Source organism: Stenella coeruleoalba (assembly GCF_951394435.1).
Source record: "Stenella coeruleoalba genome assembly, chromosome: 12".
Taxonomy (NCBI): domain Eukaryota; kingdom Metazoa; phylum Chordata; class Mammalia; order Artiodactyla; family Delphinidae; genus Stenella; species Stenella coeruleoalba.
Window position 1 is genome coordinate 41,083,975 of NC_137158.1, and position 19,189 is coordinate 41,103,163.

The 19,189-nt window shown below is 40.0% G+C and overlaps 1 protein-coding gene and 1 long non-coding RNA gene across 5 annotated transcripts in view; one reads left to right on the forward strand and one right to left on the reverse strand.

Moving 5' to 3' along the window:
- Window positions 1-39: 39 nt before the first annotated feature.
- LOC307195616 overlaps window positions 40-19,189 on the forward strand; it is a 41,283-nt gene continuing 22,133 nt past the window's right edge. Inside the window, exons 1-2 of the long non-coding RNA XR_013830894.1 lie at window positions 40-1,230; window positions 18,193-18,429. This is a non-coding gene — a long non-coding RNA (uncharacterized lncRNA). The remainder of the gene's footprint in view (window positions 1,231-18,192; window positions 18,430-19,189) is intronic.
- The window catches only part of PPIL6 (peptidylprolyl isomerase like 6), a 34,682-nt gene continuing 22,370 nt past the window's right edge, over window positions 6,878-19,189 (reverse strand). For 2 of the 4 annotated variants that reach the window (XM_079939853.1, XM_079939852.1), the window contains 2 exons: window positions 12,840-12,975; window positions 6,878-7,565 (listed from right to left, as the gene is read on the reverse strand). In XM_079939853.1, the coding sequence (XP_079795979.1) occupies window positions 7,454-7,565; window positions 12,840-12,975 (248 nt within the window). In that variant the 3' untranslated portion in view covers window positions 6,878-7,453. Of the gene's footprint in view, window positions 7,566-12,839; window positions 12,976-18,427; window positions 18,914-19,189 lie in introns of those variants that run through there. The other 2 variants (XM_079939855.1, XM_079939854.1) reach the window with 2 other exon arrangements.

The window sequence follows — 19,189 nt, forward strand, 5'->3', positions numbered from 1 at the left end:
TCGAGAGGAAACTGAGGCAAGATTTTCCCCAAAGCGACTGTACTGGCCAAGCGAAGAAACTGCCTAGACACAGGAAACTCTTATTTGCCCTCAGGTTGCCACACAGGGCGCGGCTGGGCTTTTCTCGTTCCTGTAATAGAGAAGGCTTCCCCCCGGCTTAGATGGAACAACCTACATGATGTGGCGACGGAGTCCTCGCGAACAACCAGCTTGGTCCCACGTGACCTGCGGGGCAGCACTTCCCAGACCTGAGACCCGCTGGGCGGAAGTTGTTTTCAGGCGTTTAGTTGAGGAAGAATTAAGTTTGTACTGTCCTCCCGCGTTCCCAACGTGCTTGCATAAGTATGCTTCGTAGGACCCGCGCTTTTTTCCTTGAAAGTCGATTTTGCTGGAATTCTGTAACCTTGTGCTGGGACACCCCAGGGAAATGGAGGCACCACGCGGTTAAGGAGTTTCTGCTCCGCCGCCCACGTAATGTGAGCGGCTGAAACACCGAAAGCGGTCTCCTGCCTTCCAGCCGGGAACGCACACTGTCTACCTCTGTTACGCTTTCCCACCCTGACTTATCTAAATCTGGCGATTTCAGCCAGCGGTAGCAGCAGCCAGTCTGTGCCACCGCTGTAGTCGAAGAATCAAACAAAGAAAGACGCTACGGGTTGGAAATCCATCTGGTCTGTTCCCACCCCCACTTTACAGGTGAAGAAACCGAAACTTAAAAAGAGACTTGACCGTAAAGCACAATTGCTTGGCGTCAGGGCCGGTTTTCGAAATGCCTGTTAATATTCTGTCACAGCTCAGGCTTTTAGTAAGGGTGAGCGCCATCTGATGCCCAACTCACAAAAATATTCAGAAGTGCAGCCATGCTTATATCAAATGGTAGAACTTAGGTTATAAAAGCTGTATTTAACGCTGTTTTCAGCTATTTGTATTATCATCTAATTTTAATTAACGTGCATTTAGTCTAATAAAATAACAACATCAGTTGCTTTTGAGATCTGCTTTTCTATGGAAACGCCAAAAAAGAAGACTGCATAAGTGCTTTATCATTTTTTACCTAAACTTGAAGCCTTTCCTAACCCTAAAATCGGATCAGTGGGATGCTTCTGTACCCTCATGACTATGAATATTTGTTCCATCAACTACACTAGTTGGAGATTTGCTTGGATGTAAACAAGAAACTCGGTTTTTGACTGATCCAACCTATGGCCAGAAGCGTGAGAGTACAGACAAGTAAGTGAGGTCTCATTATCAGCCTTCAAACAAAGAAAGGTATTTCTTTTCTCAGGATATTTCTCACACGGTATTTATTTAGCACATAACCATCTGACACCAGACCAAATGAAGGCACGAGTCAACTTTTTTTTTAAAATATTTATTCATTTGGTTGCGCCGCATCTTAGTGGTGGCTCGCGGGCTCCTTAGTTGTGGCATGCATACTCTTAGTTGTGGCATGCATGTGGGATCTAGTTCCCTGACCAGGGATTGAACCCCGGCCCCCTGCATTTGGAGCACAGAGTCTTAACTACTGCACCACCAGGGAAGTCCCTCATTGTAGTTTTGACTTGCATTTCTCTAATAATTAGCCATATTGAGCATCTTTTCATGTGCCTGTTGGCCATCTGTATGTCTTTTTTGGATAAATGTCTTGTTTAGATCTTCTGCCCATTTTTTGATACAGTTGTTTGTTTTTTTTGTTACGAAGTTCCATGAGCTGTTTATATATTTTGGAAATTAAGCCCTTGTCGGTTGCATCCTTTGCAAATATTTTCTCCCAGTCCGCAGGTTGTTTTTTCGTTTTGTTTATGGCTTCCTTTGCTGTGCAAAAGCTTTTACATTTGATTAGGTCCAATTTGCTTACTTTTGTCTTTATTTATTTTGCCTTGGGAGACTGACCTAAGAAAACGTTGCTACGATTTATGTCAGAAAATGTTCTGCCTATGTTCTCTTCTAGGAGTTTTATGTTGTCATGTCATATTTAAGTTAAGCCATTTTCATTTTATTTTTGTGTATGATGTAAGGGAGTGTTCTAACTTCTTGATTTACATGCGTATAATACAGTTTTAACAGGTATTAAACCTTGTGTAATATTTAAATAACTTTCAACAAAACTAGAGAAGGATTGTAATAAGTCAAATATTAACAGTGAGCTAAAACTGTGTATTCGTATTCTTACTGTTAACACTGTGATTAGGATTGGTGATAAAATACTAGATGCTCTCCACTTGGACTATGGTATTTCCTTGATAATTGTTCCAGGGTTTCACAGGGGAGCATTACACTTTAAAGCAGGTGTTCTCAACCTTGGCTGAAAATAGGAACCACCCAGACGTTTTGAAAAATACTGATGCCTGGGTACTGATTTAATTCATCTGGAATAAAGTCTGGGCTTCAGGAGTTGTAAAAACTCCCCAGGTGTTTCTTGTCTGCAGCTTAGGTTGCAAACCACTACTTTACCCTTGCTTCTCTAAGCCTGGTTCATGAACCAATACCATTCATACCACTTGAAAACTTGTTAGAAATGCAGGTCAGGCCTCACCTCAGACCTCCTGAATCACAATCTGCATTTTAACGAGATCCATATGTGCACCTATTAAAGTCTGAGAAGACTGCTTTACACTATAACCTGTGGAGAACTATTCTCCTAAGTGGCTGCAATTCTTAGTGGTGAATCCTCTACAAAATTACATCAAGCAAGACATGTTGTGAAGTTTTTGTTTCTTTATTTGGGTTTTTGCTTGTTTTACAAAGGTATGTAAGGTTATGGTACAAGCAACACAAAACTACTGGATATGCAGGAGTCTTGGAGCCCAGCCTAGGTTCCCTTTAGGCTGGCATTTGAGACACATTTATTTTTATTTCTATACTGCTTTAAATCCTGGGCAGGCTAGAGCTTTTCCCATTATATCTCTTAGTCCTTTAGGAAACAGAATGAAGACTTGTTAATAACTCATTCCTTAGGAACAACCCCCGAGTTCAAAGTAAACTACACCCAGGCAGCTTTCTGATACCAGCATTACCCACTACTTCCCCCTGTGCCCAGGCATCCTTTGTGCTCCTCCCAATCCTGTCTTGGAGTGCTGCTTTTCAGTCGGAACACACCCTGATGGATATTCTGCTTATTAAAATGTTCAACTGATTCTGTACTGAATGGTAAAGATCACTGCCCAAGCAGCCCAAGCAAGGGTCCCAGTCACTCTTCTGAAACCCCAGACTGCCCTGTTGCCTCTCTAGAAGCGGAGGGCTCACTTCCAGCCCAGCCAAGAGCTCTAGGACCCTGCACCAGGCCTCTAGTTGCTATCCCTTCTGATTGATCAGTGTTTGCATACCTCCCTGCTGCTTTGATGAAATCAGTTTCTTGTCTCATCATTTTTTCTCATTCTTTTCTGTTGTCACACTTTAGCGTTTAATAACTTTTTTATTTGTTCTGCATACCTGTATGCCACAAGTCTCTCATGTATCTATGACTTTAATATATCCCAGTGGTTCTTAACGTGTGGTCTCCAGGCCAGCAGATCATCATCACCTGGTACATGTTAAAAATGCAAATTCTCCAACCCACTCCAGATCCACTGAATGGGAAACTGGTGTGAGGCCCAGGAATCTGTGTTTTAATAGGCTCAAGCATTTCTGATGCTCACTGAAGTAGAAGAACCTATGATTCACCACGTTTTCAAAGCCCCCTATCAAGTGTCAAACTTTGTAATTTGTGTTTTATGTGTTACTACTGAGTTTGTTACATTTTGTATGATGTATAAAATTTATTGGAGATATGGACCAACTAGATTTGCAAGTTTAAGTTGCGATTCCATTTTGGGAAGGGTAGTGGATGGTATAAGCAATATAGTAGTTTAAAAAATGAGTTTCCATGAGGGAAAGAGTATCACTAGGTTGATAGAGATTAATTTTAATTTTGAGGATATACCTTTGAATTAATTCAGTCAATTGGAAATTAGTATGTTAGTGAGAATAGCTAACACTGAGCATAACAGGGACTTGCTGTTTCTTGAAATGATAATGATGTTCTTTCTATCAGTGGCAGTTTCTCTGTTTTTTGTGGGTTGACATTCCGGATGGGAAGATAATTTTTATCAAATTTCTGCTATGTGTCAAGGATCATTCGTGGTGTCTTCACAAATTATCTCAATCCTCAAACCACTATGAGATAGATGTACCCCGATTTTACTAGTGAAATTGAAGCCCAAAAGTAGATAATAGTATTGATTTTATAAATTTACGCAGGGAACCACTGAAGTTTTAGAGCCTGAAGGGCGCTAACAACTTCTTTACTCCTATTTGTTCTTTTTACAAATGAAGAAAATGCAAGGTTAAGTGATTTGGGCACCATTTTGCTAGCTAGCTGGGACTAAAACAAACACACCTGATTTTAAATATGTATAAAATGTAAATAGTATGGAATCCTGAGGTTGCCAGCCTATTCGTTCATTAACAAATAGCTGGCATTGTTCGGAGTTGGGGAAAACATATTCTTTAGACAGAATTTAAAATATTTATCTCCAATCTCCCAAAATAAACAAAATGAAACGATACCACACTCTGCTTATTCACATGGCTTGGCGTAAGACAGAGCATATGTACTTGACTTGGCCATATCAGCATTTAGGGCTAGGTCACATAGCTAACATTTTGTACAAAGCATCAGAATGCCTTTACTCTCATATTTGTAGACTTGGACAAATTTAGAATTCCTTCTGTTTAATCAAATCGGAATCTTTCATTTTGGTTAAATCAAAGTCTTATATTTGGAGTTAACTGGGATAAGCTTCTGAGTCCTCTGTAACAATCAGTTTCTCCAAACAATATAGTTAAACATAAATCATTCTAAGACAATATATTCTAAGACAGAAGTATCAGTGCATGTACCTTTAAATGATGGCAGTAAGAACCACTGCATATACAATCTGTGACTAAAGTTTCTACACAGCCTAAAAGTGGGAAGTGAGAGCAAACAAAGTGACCATGAACTTGCCATCCTTTAGGTGGTTAGCAGAGTTCTACCTTTACATTGCAGCCAAACTGAAAAAAAGGGGAGCTGGCATCAGTTTCTTACACCCATGCAAATATCCCAGTTCTTTCACAATATCAGAAAGATGCTTAATGCCCTAATATACAGGTTCATTGCCAGTAAGAATTGCTCTGCTGCTTGTTATTACGTGACTAATTCCTGTAATGTTTTAACCAGGACCTTTGCAACGTGTCAGTTTCTTTCATTGCATGCTTCAGGAGTTGCTGAGAGCCTCTGCGGCAAGCCCAGCGCCCCTTTGTTTGAGGTGTCACCAGTGTGACTGGAGGAACCCCTCCAAAGGCCCAGGGAGTGGATCTGGAGGCTTCATACAAACAGCTTGAATTCTCAGGTTGGCCAAAACTCCTAAGAGTAGAAGAGGAGGAGATACCTCCTCTTCAGTGTTTCCCAAATCTGGCTGTTAATCAGTCATTGAGGAGTTTTTTAAAAATACAAGTTCCTAGACAACACTCTGAAGGTCATATACCAGGATTTTATTAATCATGTGTATCGAGCACTTGGTCGTATTCTAGATCCTGTCTACAAATTCCTGATCCCCTGAACCCTCACAGCAGCTCTGTGTGGTAGGTACTGCTGTTTTGAGATGAGGCAATAGAGGCACAGTGAAGTTCTTACCTGAGTTCATGCAGCAAGGGAAGGGCAGAGCCAGGATTCAAACTCAGGCTGTCTGGCTCTAGAACACACATTCTTAACATTCTGCTGCCCCTGGGTCACTTGAGAAGGTGACACAGGCAGTACGCTTCCTCACCGTCCACCTCAGAGCTTAGGATAGAACCATATGGCAATAGCAATGAAGCTGTTATTAGAGAGAGAGAGAGAGGGAGGGAGGGAGGAGGGAGAGAGAGAGACAGGAAAAGAGAGAGAGAGAGGGAAGGAGAGAGAAAGAAAGGAAGGAAGGGAGGAAGATAGAGGTATATATAGATGCCGGATGGGAGCAAGGGAGTAGGTTAACTATAAAGGGCTAGCCAGAGGGAGGCTTTTGTGGTGCTGAAAAAGTTCTGTGTCTTTATTGTGGTGCCACTCACACAGATCTACAATATACAGGATAAAATGACAACTCTGCCATTGTCAGTTGCCTGGTTTTGATGTTATACTGTAGTGTAAGATAGGACCCCTGGGGAAACGGTGATCTGTACACAGGGCTGCTCTGTTCTATTTTTGCAATTGCTTGTGAACCTATAATCATTTCAAAATTAAAAGTTTTTAAAAATCCTTTGCCTCCCTTTGGCAAGCCCCAGGTCAATTAGGGGGCTGTCTCCTTAAGATCAGCTCAAAGAGAGATGGTGCTTGGAAGACAAACCTTCACTTAAGGGCAAGAGAAGTGCAGTGGGTCTGGGCAGAGCAGCAGTTCGACAGCAGTGGTGGCGGCAGCTGAGCGCAGTCACCACTAACAGAGGCAAGCACCTCACTGACTGCAAAAAGGGGGCTGAAACATGTTGCTTATGTCTTGCAGTGATTCCCAAGTGCCCAGTGCCCAGGTGGCTTAAATAAGAACCTCTGGGGAGAGAGCTAAGCAAATGCGCAGAATCCCTGTCCCCCATCTAGAGACTCTGCAGGTCAAGGACAGGGTCCTGTAGTCTTTGTCTAAAAGCTTCCGTAGGGGACGTGGGTTTGAGAATCTCAGCTTAAGGGGCAGCTGATAAAGCTGGATCCCAGTAACATCTCAGGAGTCCACCACCACAGGGACTATAACCCAAGCCCTTGGTTTTCATATGGTTGGTATGGCTCAGAGACAAGCATTCTATTCATAAAACCATCTAAAGTGTATATCCCTTTCTGAATGTTATGTATAAACAACGAAATATTACAATGAATTTTTTTCTGTTGCCTCTCTATTTGGTTATTTACCAATTTTCTTATGGCAGAAATATAATTACAGACACCAACATAATTCTGTTATAGGTACAAATGTTTTAGGATTCAAAGGCCATTAGGTACTGCTGCTAAATTAAGAATGGTTTTGACTACAAGTAACAATAATTGACCAACAAACAGGGATCTATTTGTCTCAGATAGCAAGAAATCTAGACATAGGGAGTTGCTGGTATTGGTCCCGCAGCTCAAGAATTGGGGCTGACACCTCTGTTGTTCTCTTGGCCTTTCCTTCATGGCTCCAGCCTCTCTGCATTCAAGACTGGATAGAGGGGAAGGGGCAGGACCACTGGCATTCTGCTGCTGTCTCACTGGCCAGAACAGTATCCCATGGCTACTCCTAGCTGCAAAGGAGGCTAGAAAATTGTGTATTTTGCTTTAGGCAAGAAAGGAAAATGGGGAGGGATTGGGTGTTGGGAGAGCTAACCTACAGCATCCGCCACAGCTTTCAAATCAAATTTTAACAAACACTTTAATTAAATGTAGAAACAGCTGATCAGATATACAATAATAAATCGTCAGAAAATACTGATATGAAGGTTAGGCATAAAACTCTCCACTGTCAATAATTACACATTGTTGTATTGGTCTTTCGTTCTCTGTTGGAACCAATTCTAGTTGATGAAGAACATCTGTTCCTTCAATCAATTGCCTATATAGGAGAAAAAAATGGAAAATTCAGTCAGTCATAAATTTTCACATTTAGCTTCCATTCCTAAATTGAGTCCTATCTAGCTTAGCTAAGGCTGTTTCCTACAAATTAAATTAACATCAGTCATAAATATCTTAAATAGCTCTAGATATGTCCACTTCGCCATGCTCCTCCACACCTGCTCCGGGACCCTTCCAGTCTGTTATCCTCACTGCCATCAGAGCGATCTTTTCAAAATGCTAATGTGGTCTCACCTCCCCCACTTAAAACACTTCAATAATTTCCCATCATCCTTATGATAAAGACCAAAGGCCTCTCCCATGGCCGGCCTCCCCACTCCCCTTGAGGGTGCCTTGCAGCATGCTCCCTTGCTCTGTCGGTTCCAGCCAGACTGGCTCTCAGCTCTTCAGCCACCGCCCCATGTGCCCTTCCTGCCACAGCTGTCTCCTTTGCTCTTGCCTCCCTCTGTCCCCTGGCCTGGTCACCTCCTGGCCTTCCTTCAGATCTTAGCCATCACTACCTTGGGGGATGTTTCCCAGACACCGCCCCCCTCCCCGCCCCGCTTATGTCAAGTTCCCCCTCTCCCTTATAGGAGTGATCAGGGATAAATTTGACATTTATTTCTATGCTTCTTGGATTAATTTCTGATTCTCCCCTGAGGGCAGAGACCTTTCCCATAACCTCACCACCAACATCTAAATAGTCATAAAGTCTTTTTGAATCTAATTTCCAAATATCTGTTGAATTTTTCCATTTATCCCCTGCTCATCTGTACTGCCAGTGCCTTAGACTAGGACTTCCAGCCAATTAATTCCTCACTTCTGCTAAAAAGAGATTTTTTTCAGAACAAGAACCTGGTCATGTTGCTCCCAATTTAAATGCTTTTGCTTAGTGCTCAGTACCTAGCACAGAGTGGGCACCTCATTGCCACCCACTGAATACATGAATAAAAGAGCCCAGAGCCATGCTAGTTTGGGTCTCTGTACATGTTCGCTGGCCACAAGCCAGAACTCCCTGAGTGGAACTAGACTTCTGATGGTTCTCTCAACTAAAAAAAGGCAGCAGAGGCCAGAGAGATAGCTCTAAACATAGGACTGTGCCCTCTGCCAGTGTTTGGGTTGAAGCAGTGGTTAAGGGGAAGGTGCAATTTCCATTTCGTGATCCTTTATGGGGACAGTGTCAGTGCTGACACTGACCATCTCTAGTCATTTCTTTTCTGGGGGGCTCTATTTTTGCCATCGCAATTAGAAAACATGACACAGAGCAGGACACAATATACATTCTGAGGATGAAGAGCAGGGAATAAATGGACAGATTCACCTCTGTCCAAAGAGGCTGTGAAGGGCTTCCCTGGTGGTGCAGTGGTTGAGAGTCCGCCTGCCGATGCAGGGGACACGGGTTTGTGCCCCGGTCTGGGAAGATCCCACATGCCGCGGAGCGGCTGGGCGCGTGAGCCATGGCCGCTGAGCCTGAGCGTCCGGAGCCTGTGCTCCACAACGGGAGAGGCCACAGCAGTGAGAGGCCCGCGTACCGCAAAAAAACAAAACAAAACAAAAAAAACCCCAAGAGGCTGTGAAGCCTATTCTCCATATTGGTTTCACAAATACAGAATGAGCACCTACTGTGTGCACCTTTCCACTGTGACAGGTGTTAGGGCACAAAGTAAGTGAGACTCAGTTCCTATTCCAAGTTGTTCACAGTGTGCCAAGAGGACAAAGAGGCAGTTTGATTTTGGTAGTTAGGGGGGGTATTTCTGACCTAAGCCTTGAACAGGAGTTTGGCAGACTGAAGGAAGGCAGAACGTAACAAGACAAGCAAAGGCCCAGAGGCTGTTCTGGGAGGGATGGTACTCTGGTCTGGCTGCAGCTCAGCTGCCATGTTCAAAGCTTCCAGATCTACATCTCTAGCCCTTGCCCAGCTTGAATACCTACTCCTGGTATTCAGGAGTTGCCATCTGCCTGTCATACAGGTATCTTCACTTGAAACATAACTTGTCCATCTTGAATTCATGATCTTCTCTCCCATATCCTCCTTCTTGTATTCTCTACTGCAGTGAATGGCACCAGCCATCCACTCAGTTCCAAAATCCTAGGAGTTCCTCCAGATCTTCACTGCCCAATATGGTAGCCAATAGCCACAGGTGGCTATTTAAATTAAATTAAATTAATTAAATGTAGTTCCTCAGTTGCACTGGCCACATTTCAAGTGCTAAGTGGCTTATGTGGCTCGCGGCTGTTATATTGGGCAGCACAGATCATAGTACATTTCCATCACTGCGGAAAGTTCTATTAGATACCATTGCTCTATACCTTTCCCATAACCTCACCACCAACATCTAAATAGTCATAAAGTCTTTTTGAATCTAATTTCCAAATATCTGTTGAATTTTTCCATTTATCCCCTGCTCATCTGTACTGCCAGTGCCTTAGACTAGGACTTCATTTATGGCCTACTATTACCATCGCTTCTTTTTTTTTTTTTTAAACATCTTTATTGGAGTATAATTGCTTTACAATGGTGTGTTAGTTGCTGCTGTATAACAAAGTGAATCAGCTATACATAAACATATATCCCCATATCTCCTCCCTCTTGTGTCTCCCTCCCACCCTCCCTATCCCACCCCTCTAGGTGGTTACCATCGCTTCTTAACTGGCCTTTCTACCTTCATTTTCATCCTTTGCCAATTAATTCCTCACTTCTGCTAAAAAGAGATTTTTTTCAGAACAAGAACCTGGTCATGTTGCTCCCAACTTAAAATTCTCCATGGCTTCCCAGCCCCTTCAGGTGGGGGCCTGTGCTCAGCAGCATGGCACCCACAGCCCTTTGAGAGCCAGGACTTGGCTGTCTCATCTTCTCCAGCCTCTACTCTCTCCATTTCCCCCTGGGCTCTAAGCTCTAGCCAAACTAGATGACTGGTAGATAGGATACTCCTTAGGGCCTCTCTACAGAGGTTCTTCACTCTTTCTAAAATTTATTTTACTCACTTTGCTTTCCAGCCTTCTCTATCTGGCTAACTTCTACATGACTTTCAGTACCCATTTCACCTTCTCATGAAGCTTCCCGTGACTCCTCCCCACTTTAGGGGTCCCTTATAATGAAATTAATTCCTCCCCAGCACTATCCCCAACGTATACCCCTTTGACCTATGTATGTGTGAATGGAGATCTTACAGGCTTGTATTTTGATATTCTTTCCCTGTGAAACCACAGGGCAGGGCCATTAACAAGACTGTGGGTTGATGCAATCTCCCCTAAAGGGCATTCCCAGTGTCATCCATCTGAAGACAAGGCAAGTTCATGTACCAGAAACTAGGGCTTGGAAGGAGGGTCTGTCTCAAATAGGAAATGAAATTTCTGTATCTCTCTGGACCTTGGTAACCATGTCTGGGCTTCTGGAAGCTCAGATAAACCTGCGGGTGCTCTGTGATGATAGGGAAGAGAAAGCATCTTCCACTAGAGGCAGTTCTACAGCAGGGAAGGAGGGTAGTTATATTTTGAAGGAGTTAGTTATATTTTGTCAGATTATCTAGTTGCCTATCATGGTATTACTTTTCTGCTTCTCCCCTAGCGTTCTGTCAGGTCTTGTTTAAATATTTCAGCCCAGACTCAGCTGTTACTTGGAGGCTTAAGGGAAAAAAATTGAGATTATACTTAGGCTAGAGCAATAAAAGCAGTGCAGTGCCTCCCTGAGGCCAGTGTGTTGGTGATAACGAATTAGTGCGAGAGATTCCCCTAAAGATGAATCACATGGAAAAAGGCAATCGCCAAAAGGAGACCAAGCACTCCTCTCCACTACCATCCTGTAGGATCTGCGTTGGCTTTTACTAAGGAGTTGGAGGGTACTTATTGCCTTGCCCTCTCTCCTGTATTCCCAGTGCACTCTTTACAGGGCTTGCATGTTCATGTCTCACTGTCACAGTTGTTGGGTTTTCCAACACACTATATAGGCTCCCCGAAGGGCGGAAGTTGTGCCACATCACTCTTGCCCCAGGACTGAGCACCGGGACTAGCACTTGTTAGGTGCCTAATAGAATGCTGGTTGAATGAATGGGTCAGAAGGCCAGCAGCAGTGAAGGCTGAAAAAAGATGTGGGGCCAGAGGGTGGAGGACCTGGAATGCCGCTCTGAACTCTAGGCTGTATGCATCTGGGGGTGGAGGTGGTGAAGGAGTCACTAAATTTTTTAAAGTAGTCATGTTTGTATTTGAGAAAGGTACCTTTTGGAAGGATATAAAGGATCACCTAAGCATATGGTTGAGGGCAAGTTACTACCAGCAAGATGACGGGAAGATATTTAAAAGACCTAAGAAATTGTAAGAATTATTTGGATTTAAAAAATAATTGAAGAATGCATTTTCAAAATCAGAATATAGTTTATTAAGACCAGGGAAAATGCATTATTTTAGCTTATGTAGCTGTTAAAATCATCTCTTTAAAGAAATCTCCTTTGGATGAAAATATACTTTCTGCTTTTTTCAACCTGGAAATATCACCTGCATTACACTGAAGGAATAATTGTGCTTAAATTTTTGTTTAAATTGTGCTTAAAATTAACATTGGCCTGGAATTTTTTCTGAGGATGAAGAGTCAGTAATTATCCCTGTGGAGTAGCTAGAATAATCTAATATTCAGAAAAGTTCTGACACCTTATACATCAATTCAGGAAAGACAAAGTAAGCTTCAATTTATATTCATTTCAGTAATCAAACAGATATGAAACACGGGAGTGATGAAAAGTATAGTCACCATCCATATTAGGTCCACATGCCTATAAGCATCTTGCTAATAATATTCTAGTAATTATTACCTGAGATATTTCCATATTTTAAATCGCTCAGTAAAAATAAAGTTACTTGTAGCTTGGATGATTTTATCTCTCTCTTCACAGTGTTCATGGACAATTACATAAATGGCTTCACCTCACTTTTGCATCTAAATATATCTACATTATTAAGAACTGTGGTGTTATTCGTAGTTAAAAGAATTGACAATATCCTTGAGGCTGAAGAGCCATAGAAGGATGGATGATGGATGGATGGATGGATGCACAGGACATTATAATGGCTGTGCCTAAATGGTTTCCATGCTTATTATAGATAGCAAGCTTCTTATGAAATACTTATTTCTGAACATGTTTGTCTACAGTATTTGTATTACTTTGGCTTTTAAATTCTATTTTTAGTTACCCGTAGACTATGTACAATACTTACCCACATCTTTTTGAACCACATTTTTACATATATGAATATTATATAGACGAACTTACAATGCACATACCCAAAAGCCACATATTTTCTATCTAGATAGGGAGTTGCTTGTAGTGTGATGTAGAATTGTGACCCATTGCTGTGATGGCCTTTGTTGACCATTCCAAGAACTCCCCTTTTATTATGAGGGATTGAGAAGTTTTCATCTAGAAAAGACAATATGCAATAGGTCACTAAAATATTTCTATTTTCTTGATTGATACTAATCCGTAAAGCACAAACAATGCTTGGTAACAAGGGTTCTCAATCATATTTAGCAATATATTCCAAATTGTAAATATTCTATTTGTTTCATATTACTTTCACTCAAGTGGGCTGTTAAAAAAAAGAAGCTGGAAAGTCTTAGACCTATTTGAGCATTTACCTTCAGTTTATCATTAATATAGCTAAAAACAAGTGTGCTAAGAAAATAGATAATGTAAAAGGAAGAACTTGAAATTAATAATACAAAAGGAAGCACATACCTTTTTTTAGGAATAAAAGTCAGCAAACATTCTTGTATTGTTTTGGCAGTAATATTTTATTCAAACTATCAATGTGATATTAAAAATGACTCCTTGCAAACAAACAAACAAACAAAAAAATGACTCCTTGGAGAAACCTTTCACAGACAGACCCTTCCCCTCACAGCATCTTCTGCAGACCTCTATTATAGTCTTTAAAACACTTTATGTAATTGTTTACAGGCTGTTTCATGTTTGTGAAGGCAGGGGCTTTATCTCATCATCGCTTTACCCCCAGGGCCCCCTAGCACATTACTTGGAACATGTGTGGCCTTAAATATTGATGATGAAAATAAGTTAATTTATGCTTATTTTTAGTAGTCTTTAAACGAATTTTAATTTCAAACCTTATATGGGTTGACCAAGATTTTGTGGAAAGTGATTTTTTTAGTGTAAGATTAATAAGTAAAAAAATTATATGGTGATTATTGGGCCACCATTTTCAGGAAGAACCATTTCCAGCATGAAATAAGATTTGCCTCCAAACTCAAAAACACAGAAGGAAGTAATAGAAGAGAAATTCAGTAAAAGTGTTCATTCAATAACTTTATCAAATTCTGGGAATAATTGAGAGATATGAATATTAACTGTCAAGATTTTCTTAAACTGCAATTGCTGACTATTCTTATTTTAAGTTTCAAACCTAAGACAACAAAGCAATTAAGCCATATCTATGGTGGTTACTTTTAGCTTCTTAAACTGCACACTGAATAAAGACCTCTGAAATCTTATGAAATGAAAATAAAGTATTTTTGTGCAAATATATCTTTATAATTACATTGATACTCCATATTCATTTCAGTGGAATAGAGAATAGCCCATTAATTTCATAGAAAATCACATGGCATAGAAATCTGCCCAAGCAGAGATTCAGAGAGTTTTAACAAAATGGTATTTGTCATTGCTCTTAGATATTATGATCAATTTTTCTTAAATTCTGAAAGTAACTGGAAAGAAAATTTATAGAGTTATAACATTTTTACCAAAAATTCTGTGATTATGGGAGAACTTTTAAAGCATTAAGGGTTTAACTTTGTTTGAAATAGAAATCAGAATTCACCTGCTGAAGAAAATCAGTTTCTGAATTTATTTAATATAAAACTCATTCTGACGTTTATAATAAAAGCAACTACTGCTTTCTCAAGTTTGGGGAAACTGCCTCTATTCTCTCTGGTAAGGGAATAAGCAGACAGTTTGGGACATTTCTATATAATTTTCTGAAGACAATAATGTCAAGTAGAAATTGGACTTGAATCCTGCAACATCAATTTTTTAAACCTACTGCCCTAATTTTACCAGCATATTTAAATAATAATAGCTATTCACTAATTACTTATTGTTATATAAAAGTAAATTGGGTATGCTACCTAGCATTCTTAAACTGCTTTAATGAAATATTTTATTTTTTATATTTTTAATTGAAGTATAGTTAACTTACAGTATTAGTTTCAGGTGTACAGCATAGTGATTCAGTATTTTTACAGATTATATTCCATTAAAAGTTATTACAAGATAATGGCTGTAATTCCTGTGCTATATAAGATATCCTTGTTGTTCTTCTGTTTTATACATAGGGGTATGTATCTCTTAATCTCATATCTCTACCTTGCCCTTCCCCCCTTCCCTCTCCCCTCTGATAACCACTAGTTTGTTTTCTATATCTGTGAGTCTGTCTCTGTTTTTTGTTATATATTCATTTGTATTATTTTTTAGATTCTACATATAAGTGATAACATACAGTATTTATCTTTCTTTGACTTATTTCACTAAGCATAATATTCTCTCAGTCCATTCACATTGCTACAAATGGCAGTATTTCATTCTTCTTTATGGCCGAGTAATATCCGATTGTGTATATATATATATATGTATGTATATATGTATGTATGTATATATGTATGTATGTGTGTGTGTGTATATATATATATATATATATATATATATATATATATACACCACATCTTCTTTATCCATTTATCTGTTGATGGACACTTGGGGTGCTTCCATAGCTTGGCTACTGTAAGTAGTGCTGCTTTGAACATTGGGGTGCATGTATCTTTTCAAATTAGTGTTCTTGTGTTTTCTGGATGTATACCAGGAGTGGAATTGCTGGATCATATTTTAGTTCTATTTTTAGTTTTTTGAGGAACCTCCATACTGTTTTCCATAGTGGCTACACCAACTGCATTCCCACCAGTAGTGTACAAGGTTCTTTTTCTCCACATCCTCTCCAACATTTGATATTTGTAGACTTTTTGATGATGGCCATTCTGACTGGTGTGAAGTGATACCTCAGTGTAGTTTTGATTTGCATTTCTCTAATAATTAGTGATGTTGAGCATCTTTTCACCTGCCTCTTGGCCATCTGTATGTCTTCTTTGGAAAAATGTCTATTCCGGTCTTCTACCCATTTGATAGGGTTGTTTTCTTTTCTTTTTTTCATATGGAGTTGTATGAGCTGTTTACATGTTTTGGAGATATTAACCCCCATCGGTCATATCATTTGCAAATATCTTATCCCATTCAGTAGGTTGTCTCTTTATTTTGCAGATGTCTTCCTTAGCTGTGCAAAAGCTTTTAAGTTTAATTAGGCTATTTGTTTATTTTTGCTTTAATTTCTTTTGCCTTAAGAAACAAAGATGCAAAGCAATATACAGATTTAATGCACTCCTTATCAAAATACCCATGACATTTTTCACAGAACTAGAACAAATAATCCTAAAATTCATATGGAACCACAAAATACCCCAAATTGCCAAAGCAACCTTGGAAAAAAAAGAACAAAGCTGGAGGTACCACCCTCCCAGACTTCAAAATATACTACAAAACCACAGTAATCAAAACAGCATGGCACTGGCACAAAGATGGACACATAGATCAATGGATCAGAATAAAGAGCCCAGAAATAAATCCATGCACCCATGGTCAATTAATCTATGACAAAGGAGTCAAGAATATACAATGGAGAGGAGAAGAGGAGACAGTCTCCTCAATAAGCTGGGAAAACTGGACAGCTACATGTAAAACAATGAGATTAGAACATGCCCTCACACTATATACAAAAATAAACTCAAAATAGATTAAAGACCTAAATGTAAAACCTGAAACCATAAAACTCCTAGATGAGAACATAGGCAGAACACTCTTTGACATTGAAATATTTATTTTAAAACATGTTGATTGTGTACATGACGTTAGGAATAAATAGCCAAGTGTTTATCAGTACTTGAATGGATAGATTATTTGGGTATATTCATAATATTAAACAGTAGTGAAAATGAGAGAATTCCAGCTATTAACGACATGGATGAATCTCATAGGCAGTGATGAACGAAAGAAACAAGACACAAAGAATGCCTGCCATATGAGTCCATTTATATAAAGTCCAAAAATAGTCAATAACTCTGTTATTTAGGGATCCATACACAAGTGTTTAACAAGAAAAACAAGGAGAAAGTCAGGTTAGTGGTTACCTCTAATAGGGAGATGGAGTTATTATTGAGGATGGACAAATGGGGTGCTTCTGGCATGCTGGCAGTTTTTTTTTCTTGACAAAGATGGTAATGTGGGGGGTTGCTTTATAATTTTTAAGTTTTTTTAAAATATATTTTTAAAAATATTTTTATTTATGTATTTACTTGGCTGCGCCTGGTCTCAGTTGCAGCATGTGAACTCTTAGTTGCAGCATGTGGGATCTAGTTCCCTGACCAGGGATCGAACCCAGGCCCCTTGCATTGGGAGTGCAGAGTCTTAGCCACTGGACCACCAGGGAAGTCCCAATAATTATTTTTAAATTGTACATATGCAGTTTCTCTATATAAGATAAATCTCACAATTAAAAACAATGAATAGCCCTTAAATGGCTACCCAGACCACATTATCTTCAGTTCTTATTTCTACTAAAAAATACTTTTGCATAACTTAGTTGCATTATTGAATATTGACAGTGCATCAGGCTCTGCTTTTTATTAATGTTTACTTTCATTTAAAGACAAGGAGGGACTTCCCTGGTGGTACAGTGGTTAAGAATCCGCCTGCCAATTCAGGGGACACCATTTCGAGCCCTGGTCCAGAAAGATCCCACATGCCACGGAGCAGCTAAGCCCGTGGGCCATAACTACTGAGCCTGGACTGTGGAGCCCGTGAGCCACAGCTACTGAAGCCCATGCTCCTAGAGCCTGTGTTCCGCCTGTTCGCGCCTGTACTTTATCTGTTTAAATGTCTGTCTGTACAAAAACACTAAAATCCTGGAGTGTGGAAACTGGGTCACATTATCTTTGTTTTCTAAGGTCCTAGTACCATGTCAGCACCTAACTAAGAGTTTAAAGTTCTATGAATAAATAAATGAGTGGTGTCACTTGAATGATTTCATTTGATAAAGCTGTCTCCACATGAATTTAGAAGGAAAACCAGCTTTTACTTTTCCCTTTTCCTTTGGCCATTGATTATTTTTTAAACCTTTTCATTGTATTAAAGTATAGACACAAAAAGCCATGGAACACTATAGTTAGAATTATTGTTAAAGTTATTATAAGGCAAATACCCTTTTAACCACCATTCAGACCAAGAAAAAGAACTTTGCCAGCCTTCCCTCCACAGGTTCTACCTCTATCCCTTTCTTTTTTTACACTTTATCTGTTAATGAACCTAAGCTATTTCACCTCTAGAATTTCTCCCAGGCCAGAGTTTGCCGATTGCACACACGGTGCAGTTCAACAGGTTTCTCTGTTCCCTGTCCTGTGGGTTCTGTGCTAATACTTGTGTTGAAGATGCAGATTGTTTCACCTTGATTGATATATTAGGGAGGGAATGACTTGAGCATGATGAATCTCACCCCTGCTTTAATGCACTTCCCTCTAGGAGAACCACCAGGCGAATGTAGGAGACTGCCTCTGCTGAACTGAGCTAGCTACCCAGGAACACACACACCTCAGACGTGACCAGCCACATCCGTCACCACGTATGAGCTGCGTCCACCCACATCTGGAGTTACAGCTTCCCTCTGGCTGCAGATAATGCTCCTTCAGCCACCTCAAGATCACTCACAAGCTGCAGCTCTTCCCATGCCACCTCCACAGATGTCAAGGAGTTTTCAGGGTAAAGTGCCTTATTTATTATGGTTCTGATGTATTTCTTGACCACATAATATATATAAAACTGTGTTACTGTTTTTATTAGGTTATTAACTTATTTATTAATGTGTCACCGAGGAAGTTTTTTTACCTCAGTTTTGCCATAAGTCCTGTGGTTTTCATTTCATGATTTTACATAGCACAGATTTTTAAGAACACATTATAGCAGAACTGATTGCATTTCTCGCAAATTGGAAGCTAGGTCCAACAGCTTCATCAGACTCTTGTTCTATCCCTTTGGTAGTGTGTCCTCTCAACAGAAGGCTCATACTGTCTGATTGTCTCTGTGTTTGTGAAGTTAGCAGACGCTGATGCAGCCAATGCCTACATCCATTATTTCCCTGGAGGCAGCGAAATGGTGACATTCTAATTTTATTTTTCCTTTTCATTATTAATCGGTATACTTTTATAACACGATGTCTCCCCTTATCTACAGTTTGGTGTAGTTCCTATAGGAAAGGCAAGATAAATGCTTGATTCTTTACCTATATTTATCAGTTTTCAAGATAATGAATTCATTTCCTATCATTCCCCCAGAGGTGAGCAAGTAGGTTTTATTTTATAATATCATTATGAACTCATGGATTTAAAACATTTATTGGGTTTCAATCAACTGTAATTACTATTCAAATTATTTCATCTTTGGCCAGTGAGAGACTCTTCAAATTGGCTCCTGAGCCCTTTGCCATGACCCCAGTAAATCTTTAATAGCACTCCTGGCTGTC